This window comes from Anolis carolinensis, unplaced genomic scaffold, assembly GCF_035594765.1.
Source record: "Anolis carolinensis isolate JA03-04 unplaced genomic scaffold, rAnoCar3.1.pri scaffold_7, whole genome shotgun sequence".
NCBI lineage: Eukaryota > Metazoa > Chordata > Lepidosauria > Squamata > Dactyloidae > Anolis > Anolis carolinensis.
The window spans coordinates 41,059,904-41,079,346 of NW_026943818.1; the positions used below are offsets into that span (position 1 = coordinate 41,059,904).

At 43.5% G+C, this 19,443-nt stretch overlaps 2 protein-coding genes across 7 annotated transcripts in view; one reads left to right on the top strand and one right to left on the bottom strand.

Annotated features, from left to right (window-relative positions):
• Window positions 1–7,035, bottom strand: part of stk11 (serine/threonine kinase 11) — a 50,170-nt gene extending 43,135 nt beyond the window's left edge. For 3 of the 5 annotated variants that reach the window (XM_062960013.1, XM_062960012.1, XM_062960016.1), the window contains exon 1: window positions 4,337–7,035. In XM_062960013.1, coding sequence (XP_062816083.1) covers window positions 4,337–4,623 — 287 coding nt within the window. In that variant the 5' untranslated portion in view covers window positions 4,624–7,035. The remainder of the gene's footprint in view (window positions 1–4,336) is intronic. The other 2 variants (XM_062960014.1, XM_062960015.1) reach the window with 2 other exon arrangements.
• A 7,427-nt stretch (window positions 7,036–14,462) lies between these two features.
• The window catches only part of LOC134292966 (uncharacterized), a 30,477-nt gene continuing 25,496 nt past the window's right edge, over window positions 14,463–19,443 (top strand). The window contains exons 1-2 of one of the 2 annotated variants that reach the window (XR_010000046.1): window positions 14,463–15,168; window positions 18,467–18,653. The gene's annotated coding sequence lies outside the window, so the exon portion shown is untranslated. The remainder of the gene's footprint in view (window positions 15,169–18,466; window positions 18,654–19,443) is intronic. The other variant, XR_010000048.1, reaches the window with a different exon arrangement.

Here is a 19,443-nt window from a genome sequence, read left to right on the forward strand (position 1 = left end):
CTATTGGGAAAACAGCTTAGTAAGAAGAACGGGAGAGAAGCCAACGAAACAATGGTGTCCCAAGTATGGGCACCTAGGGAAAACCAGAAGTGAAGAATGGGGCTCAGGTCTCCCAGTTTCCCTAAATGCCTGCTACAAATGTAAAGCCAACCTAGAGTGCCACTACGCTGTAGAATGAATGCAAGTTTGCCACTTTAAATGCCATGGCTCAAAACTATTAAAATCCTTGGGGTTAGGAGCTTAGTGAGGCATCAGCACTTTTTTGGCAGAAAAGGCTAAATAATGGTATCAAACTGTATTAATGCTACAGTGCAGATATTCCCATAGATGGCCAGGCATCCTCAAATGCAGCCCTCCAATTCCCAGAAACCCCCATTGCCTGCTTGTTCAGTGGTCAGGAATTCTGGGAGATGGAGGCCCAAATAACTGGAGGGCTGTAGTTTGAAGACACCTGCCCTGGGGCTCAAGACTGAGTTGGCCAAGGATGGCAAAACCACACCTGGAACTGAAGACAATGAACCTAGTTGCCGTTCGTCTTCTGCTGTTTGCCCCAAATTTTCTGATGGTGAAAGATAACTGTGAACAGAGGTGTTTTAACTGAACAGAGACAGTGAACTCTCCCCACTATTTCTTCCAGCCCATTATGCTGGACGAGCCCTGATGTGACCCGGCCCCTTTCCTTATGCAGCGGCAACAAAACGTGCCCAAAGCCCTTCCTCTGGAAAAAGGCATGCCGTTATTTACACCAAGGAAGGTGAGAGATTCCACAGGAAGAGTAAGTAGTGCTCAGGGCGCCCAGGGACGGGCAAAGCAACATTTAATCAAGCCAAACCCTATTTATAGCTTCCTCCTGCTCAGCTCCGGCTACCCGAAGACAGCTCCATTGCATTCACTTCCTCCGACGGCAGATACGTTTACACCAGAGGCAGACTGGAGCAGAGGGGCTGCTTGATGTTCACAGGGGCTGAGAAAAGAAGTTACGTGGATACCCTCCTTGACAACAGATATTTTGGGCCGTGACTCCTCTCATTCTCTAATATTGGCCACACTGGGGAAAAGCCTTGAGCAGGTCTGTTGTTCTGCCTTTCCATCACAAATGTGTTTGGAGAAACAACAGGAAACTGGAACGTTATTCTCTGGGTGCTTCCCTCCACCCAACATCTATACTGGGGAACTGTGCAGCTCCTGGGACCCCCAAAAGCCCCACCAGGCACCCCACAAACAATTAAAAAGTGCAGCTAGTGAAAAAAAAGAAATTCAGACTAAAAACATTCCCAGCAACAACTGCTTCCAAGTACCATTTCAGGAGAGGTGCCCCCAAACCAGCAAAGGAGACTCCCCAAGGAAGATCTCAAATCCAACTGGCAGTAATGCTTCCAATCACCTGAAATCAGAGGGTCACAGAATCAAAATGGACTGCAAGAGCCATTCTCTCTAGCTGCACGGGGACACACAATGGGAGCCCTCCTGAAAGATGCCCATTCAATCTTAGATTCACAACGGCCAACTTGGTGGCCATGATCGGATCCAGTGTGTGCACAATCCTTGCTCTCAATAAAGTTTAGCTACTATTGGCTTAAAAAAAACACAACCCATGGTACACAAGTCTCTTGAACCTCTGAAAGATCAACACTGCCTACTGTTGTACTACTTTGCAAAGGAGGCAGTATGATCCATGAAAGATGGACACAATCTGAAGTAAAAAAATGAAAGGTTTCTCTCTCCTGGCATTCTTAAGTTTCACTCCAAGCAAAGCCCCTCACTGCTACATCTACAATAGAATGGGCAAGGAAAGTGCTAGCCTTCAAAGACTACAACTCCTAGCATTCATCCTTCTGCGCTGGTTATCCTGGCTTGGACTGACGGGAGTTGCAACCCAACAAAAGACCAAACTGCTCCGCCCTCCTGGGAAACAGCAGTACACACTTATTAGATCTATATTTGATCTTTCCTCAAACAAAACAGCTTTCCTCTTTCCTCAAACAAAACAGCTGCACGCGGGCAGCAGACCCTTCCTTCTGGTTTCCTTTTCCAAACACCAGAACTAAAGCACTGTCAAGTTTTTCACCACTCTCCAAAAATACATTTTGCTTGGCAATGACATATGTAGCATCCTAAAGGTTTCACACATTTTTGGTACTCTCCAAACAAATATATTATGCAAACAGACTTCATGTTTTCCCCCTTTAGCACCAAGATGGCTTCATTCGCTCTATGCATTCTGCTCCAGAGCAGACTTGTTCTCTCTTCTCCATGGAGAGGCAGAGTCCTGCTCATCAAGCATGAGTGAAGTGAAGGGAGCGAAGGTAGGCACACCCCGCCTTTCAGAACGCCCACTTGCATTCAGGTGAAAAGCGCCTTTCAGAACAGAATGATAGGCAGCAGGAACATTCTGATTTACAGAGTCAGGACTTGCACAAAAACCTGTGAGTGTAATAGAGAGAATCCTAGGCTCTTTGGGAAACGGGTGTCTCAAGATGAAGCACAGGATGCCCTGATGGAAACGGTTCTCTCACCACAAACCACAAGCTAGACTGTTGTCGAAGGCTTTCATGGCCGGAATCACTGGGTTGCTGTGTGTTTTCCGGACTGTATGGCCATGTTCCAGAAGCATGCTCTCCTGATGTTTCGCCCACATCTGTGGCAGGCTTTCTCAGAGGTTGTGAGGTCTGTTGGAAACTAAGTGGGAAACTAAGTGGGGTTTATATCTCTGTGGAATGATGTCCAGGATGGGAAAAAGAACTCCTCTCTGTTTGAGGCAAGTGTGAAGGTTCCCATTGGCCAGTTTGATTACCCTTGCAGCTTCAAAGCCTGCCTGCTCCTTGCCTGGGGGAATCCTTTGTTGGGAGGTATAAATTGGCCCTGATTATTTCATGTCTCAAATTCCCCTGTCTTCTGAGTGTTGTTCTTTATTTACTATCATGATTTTAGAGTTTCTTAATACTGGGAGCCAAATTTTGTTCATTTTCATGCTTTCCTCCTTTCTGTTAAAATTCCCCGCCAGATGTGGATTTCAATGGCTTCTCTGTGTAGTCTGACATGATGGTTGTTAGCGTAGTCCAGCATTTCTGCGTTCTCAAATAATATGCTGTGACCAGGTTGGTTCATCAAGTAATCTGCTATGACTGACTTCTCTGGCTGAGTGAGTCTTTCATGTTCCTTGATTTGTGTTTGGACAATGCTGCTGCATTTGGCGATCCCTATGTAGACTTGTCCACAGTGAAAGACACTGCGGACTAACTCAACCAGAGAAGTCAGCCGTAGCAGAGCACTTGATGAACTAACCTGGTCTCAGCATATTATTATTTGAGAATAGAGAAATGCTGGACCACTCTAATCACCACCATGTCAGACTACATAGAGAAGTCATTGAAATCCACAAGCTTGTAGACAATTTCAACAGAAAGGAGGAAACCATGAAAATGAACAAAACATGGCTTCCAGTATTAAAAAAAACTCTAAAATCAGGACAGTAAATAATGAACACCACCCAGAAGATAGAGTAATTCCAGACATGAAACAACCAGAGACAGCTAATACCTTGCAACAAAGGATTTTCTCAGGCAGGAAGCAGCCAGGCTTCGAAGCTGCAAGGCTATTCAATGCTAAACCTTCAACCTGTGGCCCTCCAGTTGTTTGGGCCTCCAACTCCCAGACACTCCCATTGCCAGCTTGTTCAATGGCCAGGAAGCCTGGGAGTTGGAGGCCCAAACAGCTGGAGGGTGCGTGTTCTAATACAGTGGTTCACAGCCTGTGGGTCCCCAGATGTTTTGGCTTTAAACTCCTAGAAATCCTAACATACATGTCTTTATGTATTAGTTCATGGTAGTTGAATGTATCTTAGGGTTGTTGCATGTATTCCGGGCCATATGGCTATGTTCCAGAAGGGAATACAGCCCGGAATACATGCAACAACCCTGTGATCCCGGCCATGAAAGCCTTCAACAACACATTGAATGTATCTTACGTTGTTGTATTTTACTGTTGCATTACTGGGCTTGGCTGGGATTTCTGGGAGTTGTAGACCAAAATACCTGGGGACCCACAGGTTGCGAGGTTAAAAGGTAAAGGTTTTCCCCTGACATTGAGTCTCCTCGTGTCTGACTCTGGGGGTTGGTGTTCATCTCAATTTCTAAGCCGAAGTCTCCAAGGTCATGTGGGCACTGGCATGACTGCATGGAGCGCAGTTACCTTCCTGCCTGAGCAGGTTGAGAACCACTGTTCTAATACATCTGCATGATCACAAGGGAGGGAGCAGCTTTACCACATAAACCATGGAAATCCCGTGACCCAATCTTTGTAGGCATGGGCTGCCACTCCCCCTCCTCCTACTTACTTTTTCACATTGGCTTCGCCGTTGGGGATCCGGCGCAGTTTCTTCTTCTTCAGGATCTTGACCGCTCTCCTGCAGAGGGTTTCGGAGTCCAGCATCTCCTTGACTTTGCCATAAGACCCTTCTCCGAGCAAATCCCCCATCAGGTATTTGCCAATGAGCTTGGCTCTCTTCCGCCGGGGTTGGTAGATCACTTCCGTGGAGTCGATGCGATGGATGAACGTGTCCATGCCTACCGACATCAATTCGCTTTCGACAAACATGCCCAACTGCTGGGGCTCCAGATCCATTTTGGACTTCTTTAAAAAAGAAAACCCTAAACCAGTCAAACAGGTGTGCGTCAAAAATTTATAAATCCAGTTTCCTGGTGTATCCAAGACTCTCCCTTTTATTCCAAACTTTTGAGGGGAGGGGCGGGGATGAAAGGACCCGAAGGAGATGGATTCAACAGAGGTAAATCAGTAAGAAGTTGTCCAGAAGATTGTACAAACGGCTTAATTTTAAAATGAAAAAACCACAAGGAGGCTATGAGAATTCTTCTGATGGCCCAACAAGGTCCTGCAGAGATCCAGCACCTTATTCCAATACCACAGTGTCTCTTTTAAAGAACATGTGCATGTAGATGGGTAAAGGAAAAAATATATATTACGCCTTTTCCCTCCTCTTCAGCTGAGTTAGCTTTAACTTTCAGATGTTGCTTTATTGCTGCAAACCTTCAGGCCAGTCTATTTTCCCACCTTTCAAAGTCCTCCTTTGCTTGACACTTATGTCATCCTTGAAATGCTGGCCATATTCAAAATCAAAGCAGCAAATTAGCTCCTATAAGGGGATTCCATCACCAGGAGGGAATGGTGGCTTCTGCTGTCAAAGTGAAGGACCGAAACCAATGACTTCTGCTGGTTTCGCCACTCAGGGAAAGATGGCCTCCCGGGAAGGGGCCTCTCTCTCAGCCGTTGGGAAGCTGGAACCAAGTCTCTTTAAAGGAATTGTCAATACTGAGGTCAACGGGGTCAGCAACAAAGGTTCGAGGCCTTCTGTGCCTAGTAGTAAGTACTTCCAGGGGCATCCTTCAACAGCCTGGGGTCTGCCTGACACATGATGTGTCACCCCAGTGCTTCAGGCGGCAAGGCTTTGAGGCAGGCAGGCAGGCAGGCAAGACCCACTCACGTCTCCTAGAGATAAGCTCCCACCGTAAAAGGGGACAAGGCCAGAGCAAACTCCTCCCGAGACAAGCTTAAGTGACTCAATGGATTCAGTCGGATTAAGCCACTATCCTTCTCCAGAAAAATAGCCTCCGAACCATCTTCATCAACTCCAACTTTTGCAGTAATGTCCACCTCCCTACCGCTACTGAAGATCACTTCACCTTTCCCTTCAATCCAAGCAAGGAGAGGCAAAGAAACACCTAACAATCTGAGACAGGAAGGGCAGGGAGAGTGCTGGACAGGTACACTCAGCAGTCAGGGAGCAAGAGGTGGGAAGAACACCAACGCCGGTCTTTTCCCCCCATCTTTCCTCACCTCCCTCCAATTGCAAAAGGGGTTGTTGCCCTTTGGGATTTTCTTTGCAAGCAAAAAGCTTTGGCATCCGGGGAAATAAAATAAATATGTCAAAGAGGCGGGTCTTCCTTGCTCTAGAACGAAGACAGGAGGGGAATCCCACCTGACAGCCTCAGCTCAACAACATCCGAGGGCCCTGCTCAGCGAGAGTTTCTTGTCCGACAACGCTCTGCTACGGGAGGAAAACAACGAGCCAACTTAATCCCAAAGGGGCAGAAATTGGGGGAAGAAGAGCCGAAAGAGGGAGAACAACGGAGACACAGAAACCGTGGAAGGACCTACAACACTTGTTCGGAAAAGGGGGCAATGAATGAGGCCACTGCAAAGGAGGCCACGGTGATGTCCAAGCGCAACTGGGAGTATTAACGGGACAGGGTGGCAGCGGAAGGAAACCTGTCCCTGAAAAGGGAAGCAAAGGGCAGCAAAAGGCACAACCCTCTCCCTCTGGATCCGGGAGGCAGGCAAGCAAAAGGGGCAAAATGCACAGACAGGCCTTCGTGGTGCTGTAGGAAACCAGGGCTGGCTTTGCCTCCAGCAACACAAACACTCCCACGGCCTTTCTCACGTTCAGTGAAGGGAAAGATAGATAAACGTGTATATACTATAAATAAGAAGCTTCGGGGCGTGTATCTATCTCTACATATCTATATGCACAGGCTGTATCTCTTCTGCCCCAAAGCGGTGTCCAGTGAGAAACGCCTCTGGGAAGGGAGACCGACGGCTCCCTGCAGCCCTCCCAGGCCCAACCAGGCCAGGGCCGAGCGGCACATCCACCGCCAGCAGGGCCGGGCGACTGTGAAGCATTCCCCGCAAAGGAAAGGAAAGGGAGGCCGAGGGCCTCACTCGAGGCCGAAGGGCGCAGAGGCCTACTTTCTCCTCACGGCTCTGCCCCGAAATCCACGCAGGGGAGGCAGGCCCCGCCGGCCCTCACGCGCTCTCCTTCCAGCTAGCGCGACAGACCGACCAACCGGCCCCGTCCCTCTCTGAGCCCCTCCCCGACGGGCGCCCCGTCCTTCCCCCAAAAGCCGCCTCGCCTCGCCTCGCCTTCGCCTTCGCCTTCGCCTTCCTCCCGCCGCAGGCTTAGCACGCCGCCGCCATTTTGTTTACCCCTCTCGCCTTCCCTTTCGGCGCCTGCGCACTGGCTCGGGCCGGGGATGGAGGCGGGGCCCGGGCGCGAGCGCGCGGGCGACGCCATTGGCTCCCCGCCCCGCCTTTCCCTTCCCCCTCCGCGACTTTGGATTGGCCCGGTTGAGGGAAAGGGAAGGCGGCGATTGGAGGAGAGAGGCAGAGCACGGAGGGGGCGGGGCCTAGGCCCCAAAGCCTCTCCTTTCCTACGCGTCGCCATGGAGGAGTTGCCATGGCGACGCGTAGGCACGGAGAGGCTTTGCGGCCTAGTCCTCGCGGAAGCCTGCCCCTTCCTTGCCAAGCCTCCCGGGCGAATCAGTTCGCTTGGCGCTGTCCGTGTAGGAGGCGGAGCTGTTGGCGAGGGGCCTGCGAGGTCCGCTTAGGCGCCCTTTCCCTCGGTACCGGGCCTGGGCCAACCTGGGCCCCCCTCCCTCCCTCCCTCCGGGTGTTTTGGACTCCAACTCCCACAATTCCAAACAGCCTCAGGCCTTTTCCTCCTCAGCCGCTTAAGCGGAAAGGCTGTGAGGAATTGTGGGAGTTGGAGTCCAAACCGCTGTTGTGACTGTTGTGTTGAAGGAGAGCCAGGTACTTAAGTTGATTGACAGCAGGCTTTGTCCCCTGTTAATTGAGTGCCTGGGAAAGCTTTATTTGCCATAAAGACACCTTTACTAACTATCCTTTGCAGTACATACAGAAAACAAAACAACATAAACAAATACACAAAGAGGTGGTTTTGGGCAGTCTGCACATAAAGTGCATGCATATTACTTAACTGTACAAAGATCCCACTTGGCCACCACACTCACCAAGAGATGCAACAAAAGCAAAACATTCCCAGCACATGCACCAGCTGTGGCATGTTCTGCTTTTTCACACAAAAACTAGTCAACTACATCTGCTCCAAATGCAAACAGATGACTCTGATGGAGCAGAGGATCCAAAGCTCGAGCACCGTATTAAGACCCTTAAGGACACTCAGGCACTCGAGCTCTTCTTGGACACTGCACAACACGCTGCTGTAGATCTGCAGCCTGCATCACACCAACACCACCATGACCATGATCAGGAACCTTATGGGGAAGGAGATCAACTCAAAGATCAACTCAACTTCCTCAGGCTTGGAAGGAGGTCACCCATAGAAGGAGACACAGGACCAGGCAGCCTCCGCTGAACTCCTCTGCTCAGCTGCATTTACACAACAGATTAGAAATTCTTACATCATTAACATCCAATCAGGAAACACATCTTGTGGAGGACCACAGTCTCTTAGATACCCCTCAGTGGGCCACCCTTGATCAATGCGCAGGGGGTAGCCCTGTCGGGGACAGTGCATCACCACATTCACACTTATGTAATCATGCAAATGCTCCATCCTCAATCGTAGACCAGGAGCAACAGGAACATCCTTGGGAGAGTGATGGGCTCTCGGAGGTATCTCAATGGATTGTCATTGATGAATGCACTGGGGATGTTGAGGAGGAGGAGGACAACACTTTACACCTACACGATTCACTTCAACAGAAACACTCTTCATCATCATCATCATCATCATCATCATTTAATTACTTATTAATCGCCCTCCATCCACGATGCTCTAGGCGATTTACAAGATAAAATTGTAAAGGATAAAAACACATACATACAAATATTAATAAAATTAACATAGATTAAAAGCTCTAGTAAAGAGCCATGTCTTGAGTGCGAGGGTCAAAGGCCCCAACTCACGCATGGCTCTCATATGGGGCGGCAAGGCATCCCATAAGGCAGGGGCAGAAACAGAAAAAGCTCTGCGCCTGGTCCTCTCCAAGTGCACTTCTCTAGGACCCGGTACATAAAGTAAGTCTCGTTGGGATGGTTGTTGTGACCTCCGATGATGGGAGAAGGAGAGACGGTCCCTAAGGGACGATGGGCCCTGGCCAAAAAGAGTTTTAAAAGTCAGGACTAGCATCTTATATAGACCACGGTAATCAATTGGAAGCCAATGCAGATGCTGCAGCCCTGGTGTGATGTGGCATTTCATGGGTGTTCTTGTGAGTAGCCTGGCTGCCGCATTCTGAACAAGACGGAGCTTTCGGGTCGTGGACATCGGAAGCCCAACATACAGGGCGTTGCAATAGTCCAGCCTAGACGTGACCGTGGCCTGGATGACTGTTGCCAGAGCCTCATCAGAGAGATAAGGTGCCAGTTGCCTCGCTTGTCGTAGGTGGAAAAAGGCCTGTTTGCTGGCAGCAGCGACCTGAGCTTCCATTGTCAGCTGTGAATCTAAAACGACACCCAGGCTCTTAACGGTGGGCGAAGGAGATAGGGCAGCACCATCGAAGGTGGGAAGCAAGTGGGTCAGACCAGTCGAGCGGCCATGCCAGAGAATCTCAGTCTTCGCCGGGTTCACCTTCAGTCTCCTAGCACGTAGCCAGTTCGACAGAGCCTCCAGACATACGGTGAAATGGTCTGGTATTGACGTTGCTCCAGGCTCCAAGCGCAGAAGGAGTTGGGTGTCGTCCGCATATTGATAGCAGTCTATGCCGAAAGCAGTCTTCAGGGGACATACACACTGTCTTGCACAAAAGGGACCCTGTCAATCCTCAAAGGAAACAGGTCTTGGTAGTAGGTGACTCCCTCCTTAGAGGAACGGAAGCCATCATTTCCAGACCGGATGGGATGGCCCGAGAAACATGCTGCCTCCCGGGGGCAAAAATACACCATATCACTCAGAGGCTCAGCAGGCTCCTCAAGCCCCATCACCCTCCCCACCTTATGTTGATTCATGTAGGAACCAAAGACACCGCTAGGCATACTTTTCAAAAGATCACAAATGATTTTTGAGCTCTGGGAACAAAGCTAAAACGGTGTAATGTACATGTTATCTTTTCATCCCTCCTCCCCGTTGTAGGACACGGCTCTACAAGGGCTGGAAAAATAGTACAGGTCAATAACTGGCTCAGAAAATGGTGCCAAGAGGAGCATTTTGGCTGCCTTGACCATGGCCTAGTCTTCCAGGAGGATGGCCTACTGGCAAGTGATGGGGTGCATCTCACACAAGTAGGAAAACATATTTTGGCACACAGACTCACAAACCTCATCAGGCGCACCTTCTCTGCCACTAGGTGGTAGTACCTTCTCTGCAGAGAGAGAGAGTGAATGGCCAGGAGGCCGCTGCGTGTGTTTGTCTCCATCCAGTGGTGAAAGGCGCGCATTGCAGGCGGAGAGAAAGTGAATAGGGAATAAGCCGCTGTGTGTGTTTGTCTCCATCCAGTGGTGAAAGGCGCGCATTGCAGGCGGAGAGAAAATGAATGGGAAGAAGCCGCTGTGTGTGTTTGTCTCCATCCAGTGGTGAAAGGCGCGCATTGCAGGCGGAGAGAAAGTGAATAGGGAATAAGCCGCTGTGTGTGTTTGTCTCCATCCAGTGGTGAAATGCGCGCATTACAGGCGGAGAGAGAGTGAATGGCCAGGAGGCCGCTGTGTGTGTTTGTCTCCATCCAGTGGTGAAAGGCGCGCATTGCAGGCGGAGAGAGAGTGAATGGGGAAGAAGCCGCTGTGTGTGTTTGTCTCCATCCAGTGGTGAAAGGCGCGCATTGCAGGCGGACTGGAAAATTCCCCGCATTGCCCTCAATGGAGAGGGAGGAGGAGGAGGAGGAGGAGGAGGAGGAGGAGGAGGAAGGCCTCTCCATGGAATATTCTTCAAATACCCTATATACTCGAATATAAGCCGACCCGAATATGAACCGAGGCACCTAATTTTACCACAAAAAAACTGGGAAATCATTGACTCCAGTATAAGCAGAGGGTGGGTAATATCAGAAATAAAAATAGATACCAATAAAATTACATTACCGTATATACTCGAGTATAAGCCGACCCGAATATAAGCCGAGGCACCTAATTTCACCACAAATAACTGGGAAATCATTCACTCCAGTATAAGCTGAGAGTGGGAAAATTCAGAAATAAAAATAGATACCAATAAAATTACATTGTGGGTGAAACGTCAGGAGAGAATGCTTCTGGAAACCAATTATTATTTCTAACATTGTACTATATTAATCATATACCACAATATCTATAATACACCAATAGTATATTATATTATTAGTATTATGTAACATACGAGTGCTAAATCATAAGTTGCATAAGAGATGTGGGCGAAACGTCAGGAGAGAATGCTTCTGGAAAACCCATTATTATTTCTTACATTGTACTATATTAATAATATACCACAATATCTATAATACACCACTAGTATGTTATATTATTGGTATTATGTCACATACTAGTGCTAAATCATAAGTTGCATAAGAGATGTGGGCGAAACGTCAGGAGAGAATGCTTCTGGAAAACCCATTATTATTTCTTAGATTGTACTATATTAATCATATACCACAATATCTATAATGCACCACTAGTATGTTATATTATTAGTATTATGTCACATACTAGTGCTAAATCATAAGTTGCATAAGAGATGTGGGCAAAACGTCAGGAGAGAATGCTTCTGGAAAACCAATTATTATTTCTTACATTGTACTATATTAATCATATACCACAATGTCTATAATACACCCCTAGTATATTATATTATTAGTATTACATAATATAACTAGTGCTAAATGATAAGTTGCATAAGAGATGTGGGCGAAATGTCAGGAGAGAATGCTTCTGGAAAACCCATTATTATTTCTTAGATTGTACTATATTAATCATATACCACAATATGTATGATACACCACTAGCATGTTATATTATTCGTATTATGTCACATACCAGTGCTAAATGATAAGTTGCAGAAGAGATGTGGGCGAAATGTCAGGAGAGAATGCTTCTGGAAACCCATTATTATTTCTTAGATTGTACTATATTAATCATATACCACAATATCTATAATACACCACTAGCATGTTATATTATTCGTATTATGTCACATACCAGTGCTAAATGATAAGTTGCATAAGAGATGTGGGTGAAATGTCAGGAGAGAATGCTTCTGGAAAACCCATTATTATTTCTTAGATTGTACTATATTAATCATATACCACAATATGAATAATACACCACTAGCATGTTATATTATTCGTATTATGTCACATTCCAGTGCTAAATGATAAGTTGCATAAGAGATGTGGGCGAAATGTCAGGAGAGAATGCTTCTGGAAAACCCATTATTATTTCTTAGATTGTACTATATTAATCATATACCACAATATGTATAATACACCACTAGCATGTTATATTATTCGTATTATGTCACATACCAGTGCTAAATGATAAGTTGCAGAAGAGATGTGGGCGAAATGTCAGGAGAGAATGCTTCTGGAAAACCCATTATTATTTCTTAGATTGTACTATATTAATCATATACCACAATGTCTATAATACACCACTAGCATGTTATATTATTCGTATTATGTCACATACCAGTGCTAAATGATAAGTTGCATAAGAGATGTGGGCGAAATGTCAGGAGAGAATGCTTCTGGAAAACCCATTATTATTTCTTAGATTGTACTATATTAATCATATACCACAATATGTATAATACACCACTAGCATGTTATATTATTCGTATTCTGTCACATACCAGTGCTAAATGATAAGTTGCAGAAGAGATGTGGGCGAAATGTCAGGAGAGAATGCTTCTGGAAAACCCATTATTATTTCTTAGATTGTACTATATTAATCATATACCACAATGTCTATAATACACCACTAGCATGTTATATTATTCGTATTATGTCACATACCAGTGCTAAATGATAAGTTGCAGAAGAGATGTGGGCGAAATGTCAGGAGAGAATGCTTCTGGAAAACCCATTATTATTTCTTAGATTGTACTATATTAATCATATACCACAATGTCTATAATACACCACTAGCATGTTATATTATTCGTATTCTGTCACATACCAGTGCTAAATGATAAGTTGCAGAAGAGATGTGGGCGAAATGTCAGGAGAGAATGCTTCTGGAAAACCCATTATTATTTCTTAGATTGTACTATATTAATCATATACCACAATGTCTATAATACACCACTAGCATGTTATATTATTCGTATTATGTCACATACCAGTGCTAAATGATAAGTTGCATAAGAGATGTGGGCGAAATGTCAGGAGAGAATGCTTCTGGAAAACCCATTATTATTTCTTAGATTGTACTATATTAATCATATACCACAATGTCTATAATACACCACTAGCATGTTATATTATTCGTATTCTGTCACATACCAGTGCTAAATGATAAGTTGCATAAGAGATGTGGGCGAAATGTCAGGAGAGAATGCTTCTGGAAAACCCATTATTATTTCTTAGATTGTACTATATTAATCATATACCACAATGTCTATAATACACCACTAGCATGTTATATTATTCGTATTATGTCACATACCAGTGCTAAATGATAAGTTGCATAAGAGATGTGGGCGAAATGTCAGGAGAGAATGCTTCTGGAAAACCCATTATTATTTCTTAGATTGTACTATATTAATCATATACCACAATGTCTATAATACACCACTAGCATGTTATATTATTCGTATTATGTCACATACCAGTGCTAAATGATAAGTTGCATAAGAGATGTGGGCGAAATGTCAGGAGAGAATGCTTCTGGAAAACCCATTATTATTTCTTAGATTGTACTATATTAATCATATACCACAATGTCTATAATACACCACTAGCATGTTATATTATTCGTATTATGTCACATACCAGTGCTAAATCATAAATTGCATAAGAGATGTGGGCGAAATGTCAGGAGAGAATGCTTCTGGAAAACCCATTATTATTTCTTAGATTGTACTATATTAATCATATACCACAATATGTATAATACACCACTAGCATGTTATATTATTCGTATTCTGTCACATACCAGTGCTAAATGATAAGTTGCATAAGAGATGTGGGCGAAACGTCAGGAGAGAATGCTTCTGGAAAACAAATTATTATTTCTTTCCCGCCCAATTTGACCTGTCTCAGCCTGTGACGTGCGGGAGAATTGTCCAATCGGGCGGCGACACACGGCGAAGGGGTGGGACCAAGGCCAAAAAGGCGGCCGGATTGGGAAGCTAACATATATTTTAAATCACAACGGAGTGCGCATGCGTCAAGCAGCGCCCTGTTTTCGCGCCCAAATTGGCGAGCTGGAGAATCGTCCAATCGGGCGGCGGCCCAGGGAGAAGGGGTGGGACCAAGGCCAAAAAGGCGGCCGGATTGGCAGGCTAACATATATTTTAGATGACAACGGAGTGCGCATGCGTTGAGCAGCTCCCTGCTTTCCCGCCCAATTTTGAGAAGCCCTGTCTGAGCCTGTGACGTGCGGGAGAATCGTCCAATCGGGAGGCGGCCCAGGGAGAAGGGGTGGGACCAAGGCCAAAAAGGCGGCCGGATTGGGAGGCGGGGCTTCTTCTTGGCTCTTCAGTTGTCACTCTTGCCTCAGCTGTGCCATTTCTCCTGGCGACATAGAAGATGATACCTGCTTTGTTGATGAATACTTTAATATCCTGTCTCCTCAAAAATGACAAAACTTTTGTCCAGAGAAAGACAAAGAACAACATTTTAGGAAATTTACACCATTTGATTTATTTCCCGCCTTGAGACCCACAAAGGGCCATAAAGAGCCAGGTGGCTTTACTCTGAGCAATAAATTTTACCTCAGAATATGTTTTTTCTGTCATCTGGAGAACTTCTTTTCACTTTATTCATGTACGTTTCCCTATTATTTCAGGAATTTCTTTATCGAACCTTTACCTCAGAAAAGCCTTGTGAAATAGAAAGAAGAAAATGCCAATTTTATTTATTAAGAGATGGTTATCTCAGACTTTACCTCAGAAATGGCCGAGCCTTGTGAAACGGAAGGGAGAAACAAAGGCAAAACTTTTGAAAATTAGCACAGCTTTTTCTGAAGGGACGAGATAAATAGTGTTGCGTTTGATTTATTATAATCTGGTTTATTTCTTGCCAAAGACCCTCATGGAGCCAGAAGAGCCACATTTCTTTCAGCCACAACTTTTACCTCAAGCAATCCAGATCTTTTCACTTTATTCGTGTCTGTTTCCTGATTATTTTAGTCATTTCTTTCTTTACCTCAAACTTTTACCTCAGAAACGGCAAAGCCTCGTGAAATATAAAACAATTTCTATTTTAGGTAATAATACTTTATTATATCAAACCAAAAAAAATTACAAGGTCTTTTCCAGAGAAGAAGAAAAAAAAGGCTAAATTTTTGCATTCTCTCCTGACGTTTCGCCCACATCTATGGCAAGAAACCATAGATTGCTGGTGAAGCTTTTATATACAGTAGAGTCTCACTTATCCAACGGAAACGGGCCGACAGAACGTTGGATAAGCGAATATGTTGGATAATAAGGAGGGATTAAGGAAAAGCCTATTAAACATCAAAATAGGTTATGATTTTACAAATTAAGCCCCAAAACATCACGTTTTACAACAAATTTGACAGAAAAAGTACAGTAGAGTCTCACTTATCCAACACAAACGGGCCGACAGAACGTTGGATAAGCGAATATGTTGGATAATGAGGAGGGATTAAGAAAAAACCTATTAAACATCAAAATAGGTTATGATTTTACAAATTAAGCCCCAAAACATCACGTTTTACAACAAATTTGACAGAAAAAGTACAGTAGAGTCTCACTTATCCAACATAAACGGGCCGGCAGAACGTTGGATAAGCGAATATGTTGGATAATGAGGAGAGATTAAGAAAAAACCTATTAAACATCAAAATAGGTTATGATTTTACAAATTAAGCCCCAAAACATCACGTTTTACAACAAATTTGACAGAAAAAGTACAGTAGAGTCTCACTTATCCAACATAAACGGGCTGGCAGAACGTTGGATAAGCGAATATGTTGGATAATGAGGAGAGATTAAGGAAAAGCCTATTAAACATCAAAATAGGTTATGATTTTACAAATTAAGCCCCAAAACATCACGTTTTACAACAAATTTGACAGAAAAAGTACAGTAGAGTCTCACTTATCCAACATAAACGGGCCGACAGAACGTTGGATAAGCGAATATGTTGGATAATGAGGAGGGATTAAGGAAAAGCCTATTAAACATCAAAATAGGTTATGATTTTACAAATTAAGCCCCAAAACATCACGTTTTACAACAAATTTGACAGAAAAAGTACAGTAGAGTCTCACTTATCCAACACAAACGGGCCGGCAGAACGTTGGATAAGCGAATATGTTGGATAATGAGGAGGGATTAAGGAAAAGCCTATTAAACATCAAAATAGGTTATGATTTTACAAATTAAGCCCCAAAACATCACGTTTTACAACAAATTTGACAGAAAAAGTACAGTAGAGTCTCACTTATCCAACACAAACGGGCCGACAGAACGTTGGATAAGCGAATATGTTGGATAATGAGGAGGGATTAAGGAAAAGCCTATTAAACATCAAAATAGGTTATGATTTTACAAATTAAGCCCCAAAACATCACGTTTTACAACAAATTTGACAGAAAAAGTACAGTAGAGTCTCACTTATCCAACACAAACGGGCCGGCAGAACGTTGGATAAGCGAATATGTTGGATAATGAGGAGGGATTAAGGAAAAGCCTATTAAACATCAAAATAGGTTATGATTTTACAAATTAAGCCCCAAAACATCACGTTTTACAACAAATTTGACAGAAAAAGTACAGTAGAGTCTCACTTATCCAACATAAACGGGCCGACAGAACGTTGGATAAGCGAATATGTTGGATAATGAGGAGAGATTAAGAAAAAACCTATTAAACATCAAAATAGGTTATGATTTTACAAATTAAGCCCCAAAACATCACGTTTTACAACAAATTTGACAGAAAAAGCAGTTCAATACGCAGTAATGTTATGTTGTCATTACTTTATGAATTTAGCACCAAAATATCACGATATATTGAAAACGTTGACTATATAAATGTGTTGGATAATCCTGAACGTTGGATAAGTGAGACTACTGTATCTATTTTAGATGACAACGGAGTGCGCATGCGTCGAGCCGCTCCCTGCTTTCCCGCCCAAATGGGCGAAGCCCTCTCTGAGCCTGTGACGTGCGGGAGAATCGTCCAATCGGGCGGCGGCAGAGGGAGGAGGGGTGGGACCATGGCCGAAAAGGCGGCCGTGGTGGAGGCGGGGCTTCTTCTTGGCGCCTCAGCCGTGAATTTACCTCAGGAAACGGGGCCTCGTTTGGCGCCCAGTTGAAGAGTTTCAAGAGGAGAGAGACGCCTTTCCTTTGGGGAGTCACTTTTACCTCAGGAAAGGCTTTTCTTCCCGTCCAGAGGACCCTCTCTCTCCCACTCGGTTTTAGGTTGGTTTCCTTGTTGTTTTGGGGGTTCTTTCATTCCCTCAGGAATCCCCTCAAAAGTGAAATACAAAGAGGAGGAAAGGCCTGCTTTATTATATTACTCTGGTCTTAAATTTTCAAAAACGGCCTCAAATAGCACCAGGTCTTTCTCCAGATAAAGGTGGATAAAGGCTTTGTGAAACAGAAAGAAGGAAACTATTTCGTTTATTAAGACTTCCATGAGGTTTTGCCTCAGAAATCACCTCGTCACAAAGCCTTTCTCTAGGAAGAGAGAAGATACAGTTGGAAACAATGTTCACTGAAATATTTACAAAATCATTAAAATATTGACAAACATAATCAAAAAATATTTGCAGAAACATTTGCTCAAAATAAGCAAAGTATTTTGGGAAAAATATTCATAAAAATATTCACAAACGTATTCAGAAAAAAACAATCATGGAAACATTCACAAACATTGAAATAAAATATTCACCCAAAAAATCATACAAATATTTGTGGAAACATTTGCCAAAAATAAGCAATATATTCAGAAAAAATATTCACAAATACAGTAGAGTCTCACTTATCCAACGTTCTGGATTATCCAACGCATTTTTGTAGTCAATGTTTTCAATAAATCCTGATATTTAGGTGCTAAATTTGTAAATACAGTAATTACTACATAGTATTACTGCATATTGAACGACTTTTTCTGTCAAATTTGTTGTATAACATAATGTTTTGGTGCTTAATTTGTAAAATCATAAACTAATTTAATGTTTAATAGGCTTTTCCTTAATCTCTCCTTATTATCCAACATATTCGCTTATCCAACGTTCTGTCGGCCCGTTTACATTGGATAAGCGGGACTCTACTGTAATACCTGCTTTATTGATGAATAGTTTATTATTCTATCACCTCAAAAATGACAAAACTTTTGTCCAGAGAAAGACAAGGAACAACATTTTTGGAAATTTACACCATTTGATTTATTTCCCGCCTTAAGACCCACAAAGGGCCATAAAGAGCCAGGTGGCTTTACTCTGAGCCATAAGTTTTACCTCAGAATATGTTTTTTCTGTCATCTGGAGAACTTCTTTTCACTTTATTCATGTATGTTTCCTTATTATTTCAGAATTTTCTTTATCGAACCTTTACCTCAGAAAAACCTTGTGAAATAGAAAGAAGAAAATGCCAATTTTATTTATTAAGAGATTGTCATCTCAGACTTTACCTCAGAAATGGCCGAGCCTTGTGAAACGGAAGGGAGAAACAAAGGCAAAACTTTTGAAAATTAGCACAGCTTTTTCTGAAGGGACCAGGTGAATATTGTTGCATTTTATTTATTATAATCTGAAATAATAATTGGTTTCCAGAAGCATTCTCTCCTGACGTTTCGCCCACATCTATGGCAGGAAACCATAGATTGCTGGTGAAGTTTTTATATATCTGCCAAATGTCCAGGGTGGGAGAAAGAACTCTTGTCTGTTGGAGGCCAATGTGAATGCTGCTATTGGCCACCTTGATTAGCATTGAATGGCCTGCAGTTTCAAGGCCTGGCTGCTTCCTGCCTGGGGGAATCCTGTGTTTGGAGGTGTTAGCTGGCCCTGCTTTTTGAGGTGGCAGCCCAGAAACTCACAACAACCCAGTGATTCCGGCCATGAAAGCCTTTGACAACACATGGCAACATTTTTGAAAATTCACACAGCTTTCCAGAGGAAATGAGTAGAATAATAATTGCATTTTTTTTACCAATCTGATTTATTTCCAGCCTTAAGACCCATAACATGCTATGCTGAAAATTATATATATATATATATATATATATTAATTATTTTGTATATAATGGACAATATAATATATTATAATCTAATGAATATACATATAATATTGATAGTAATATTGTAATGTAATACAATTTAATAATAAAATATAATGATATTGAATATATATTATATATATTATATATAATTATATATGTACATACAAAGTATTATATTAGCATACACAATAATAGCATTATATATTACTATATTGTACTATACCATCATACTGTAATATTATTAGAAATATTACATGTAATATATAAAATAATTAATATTATATTGCATT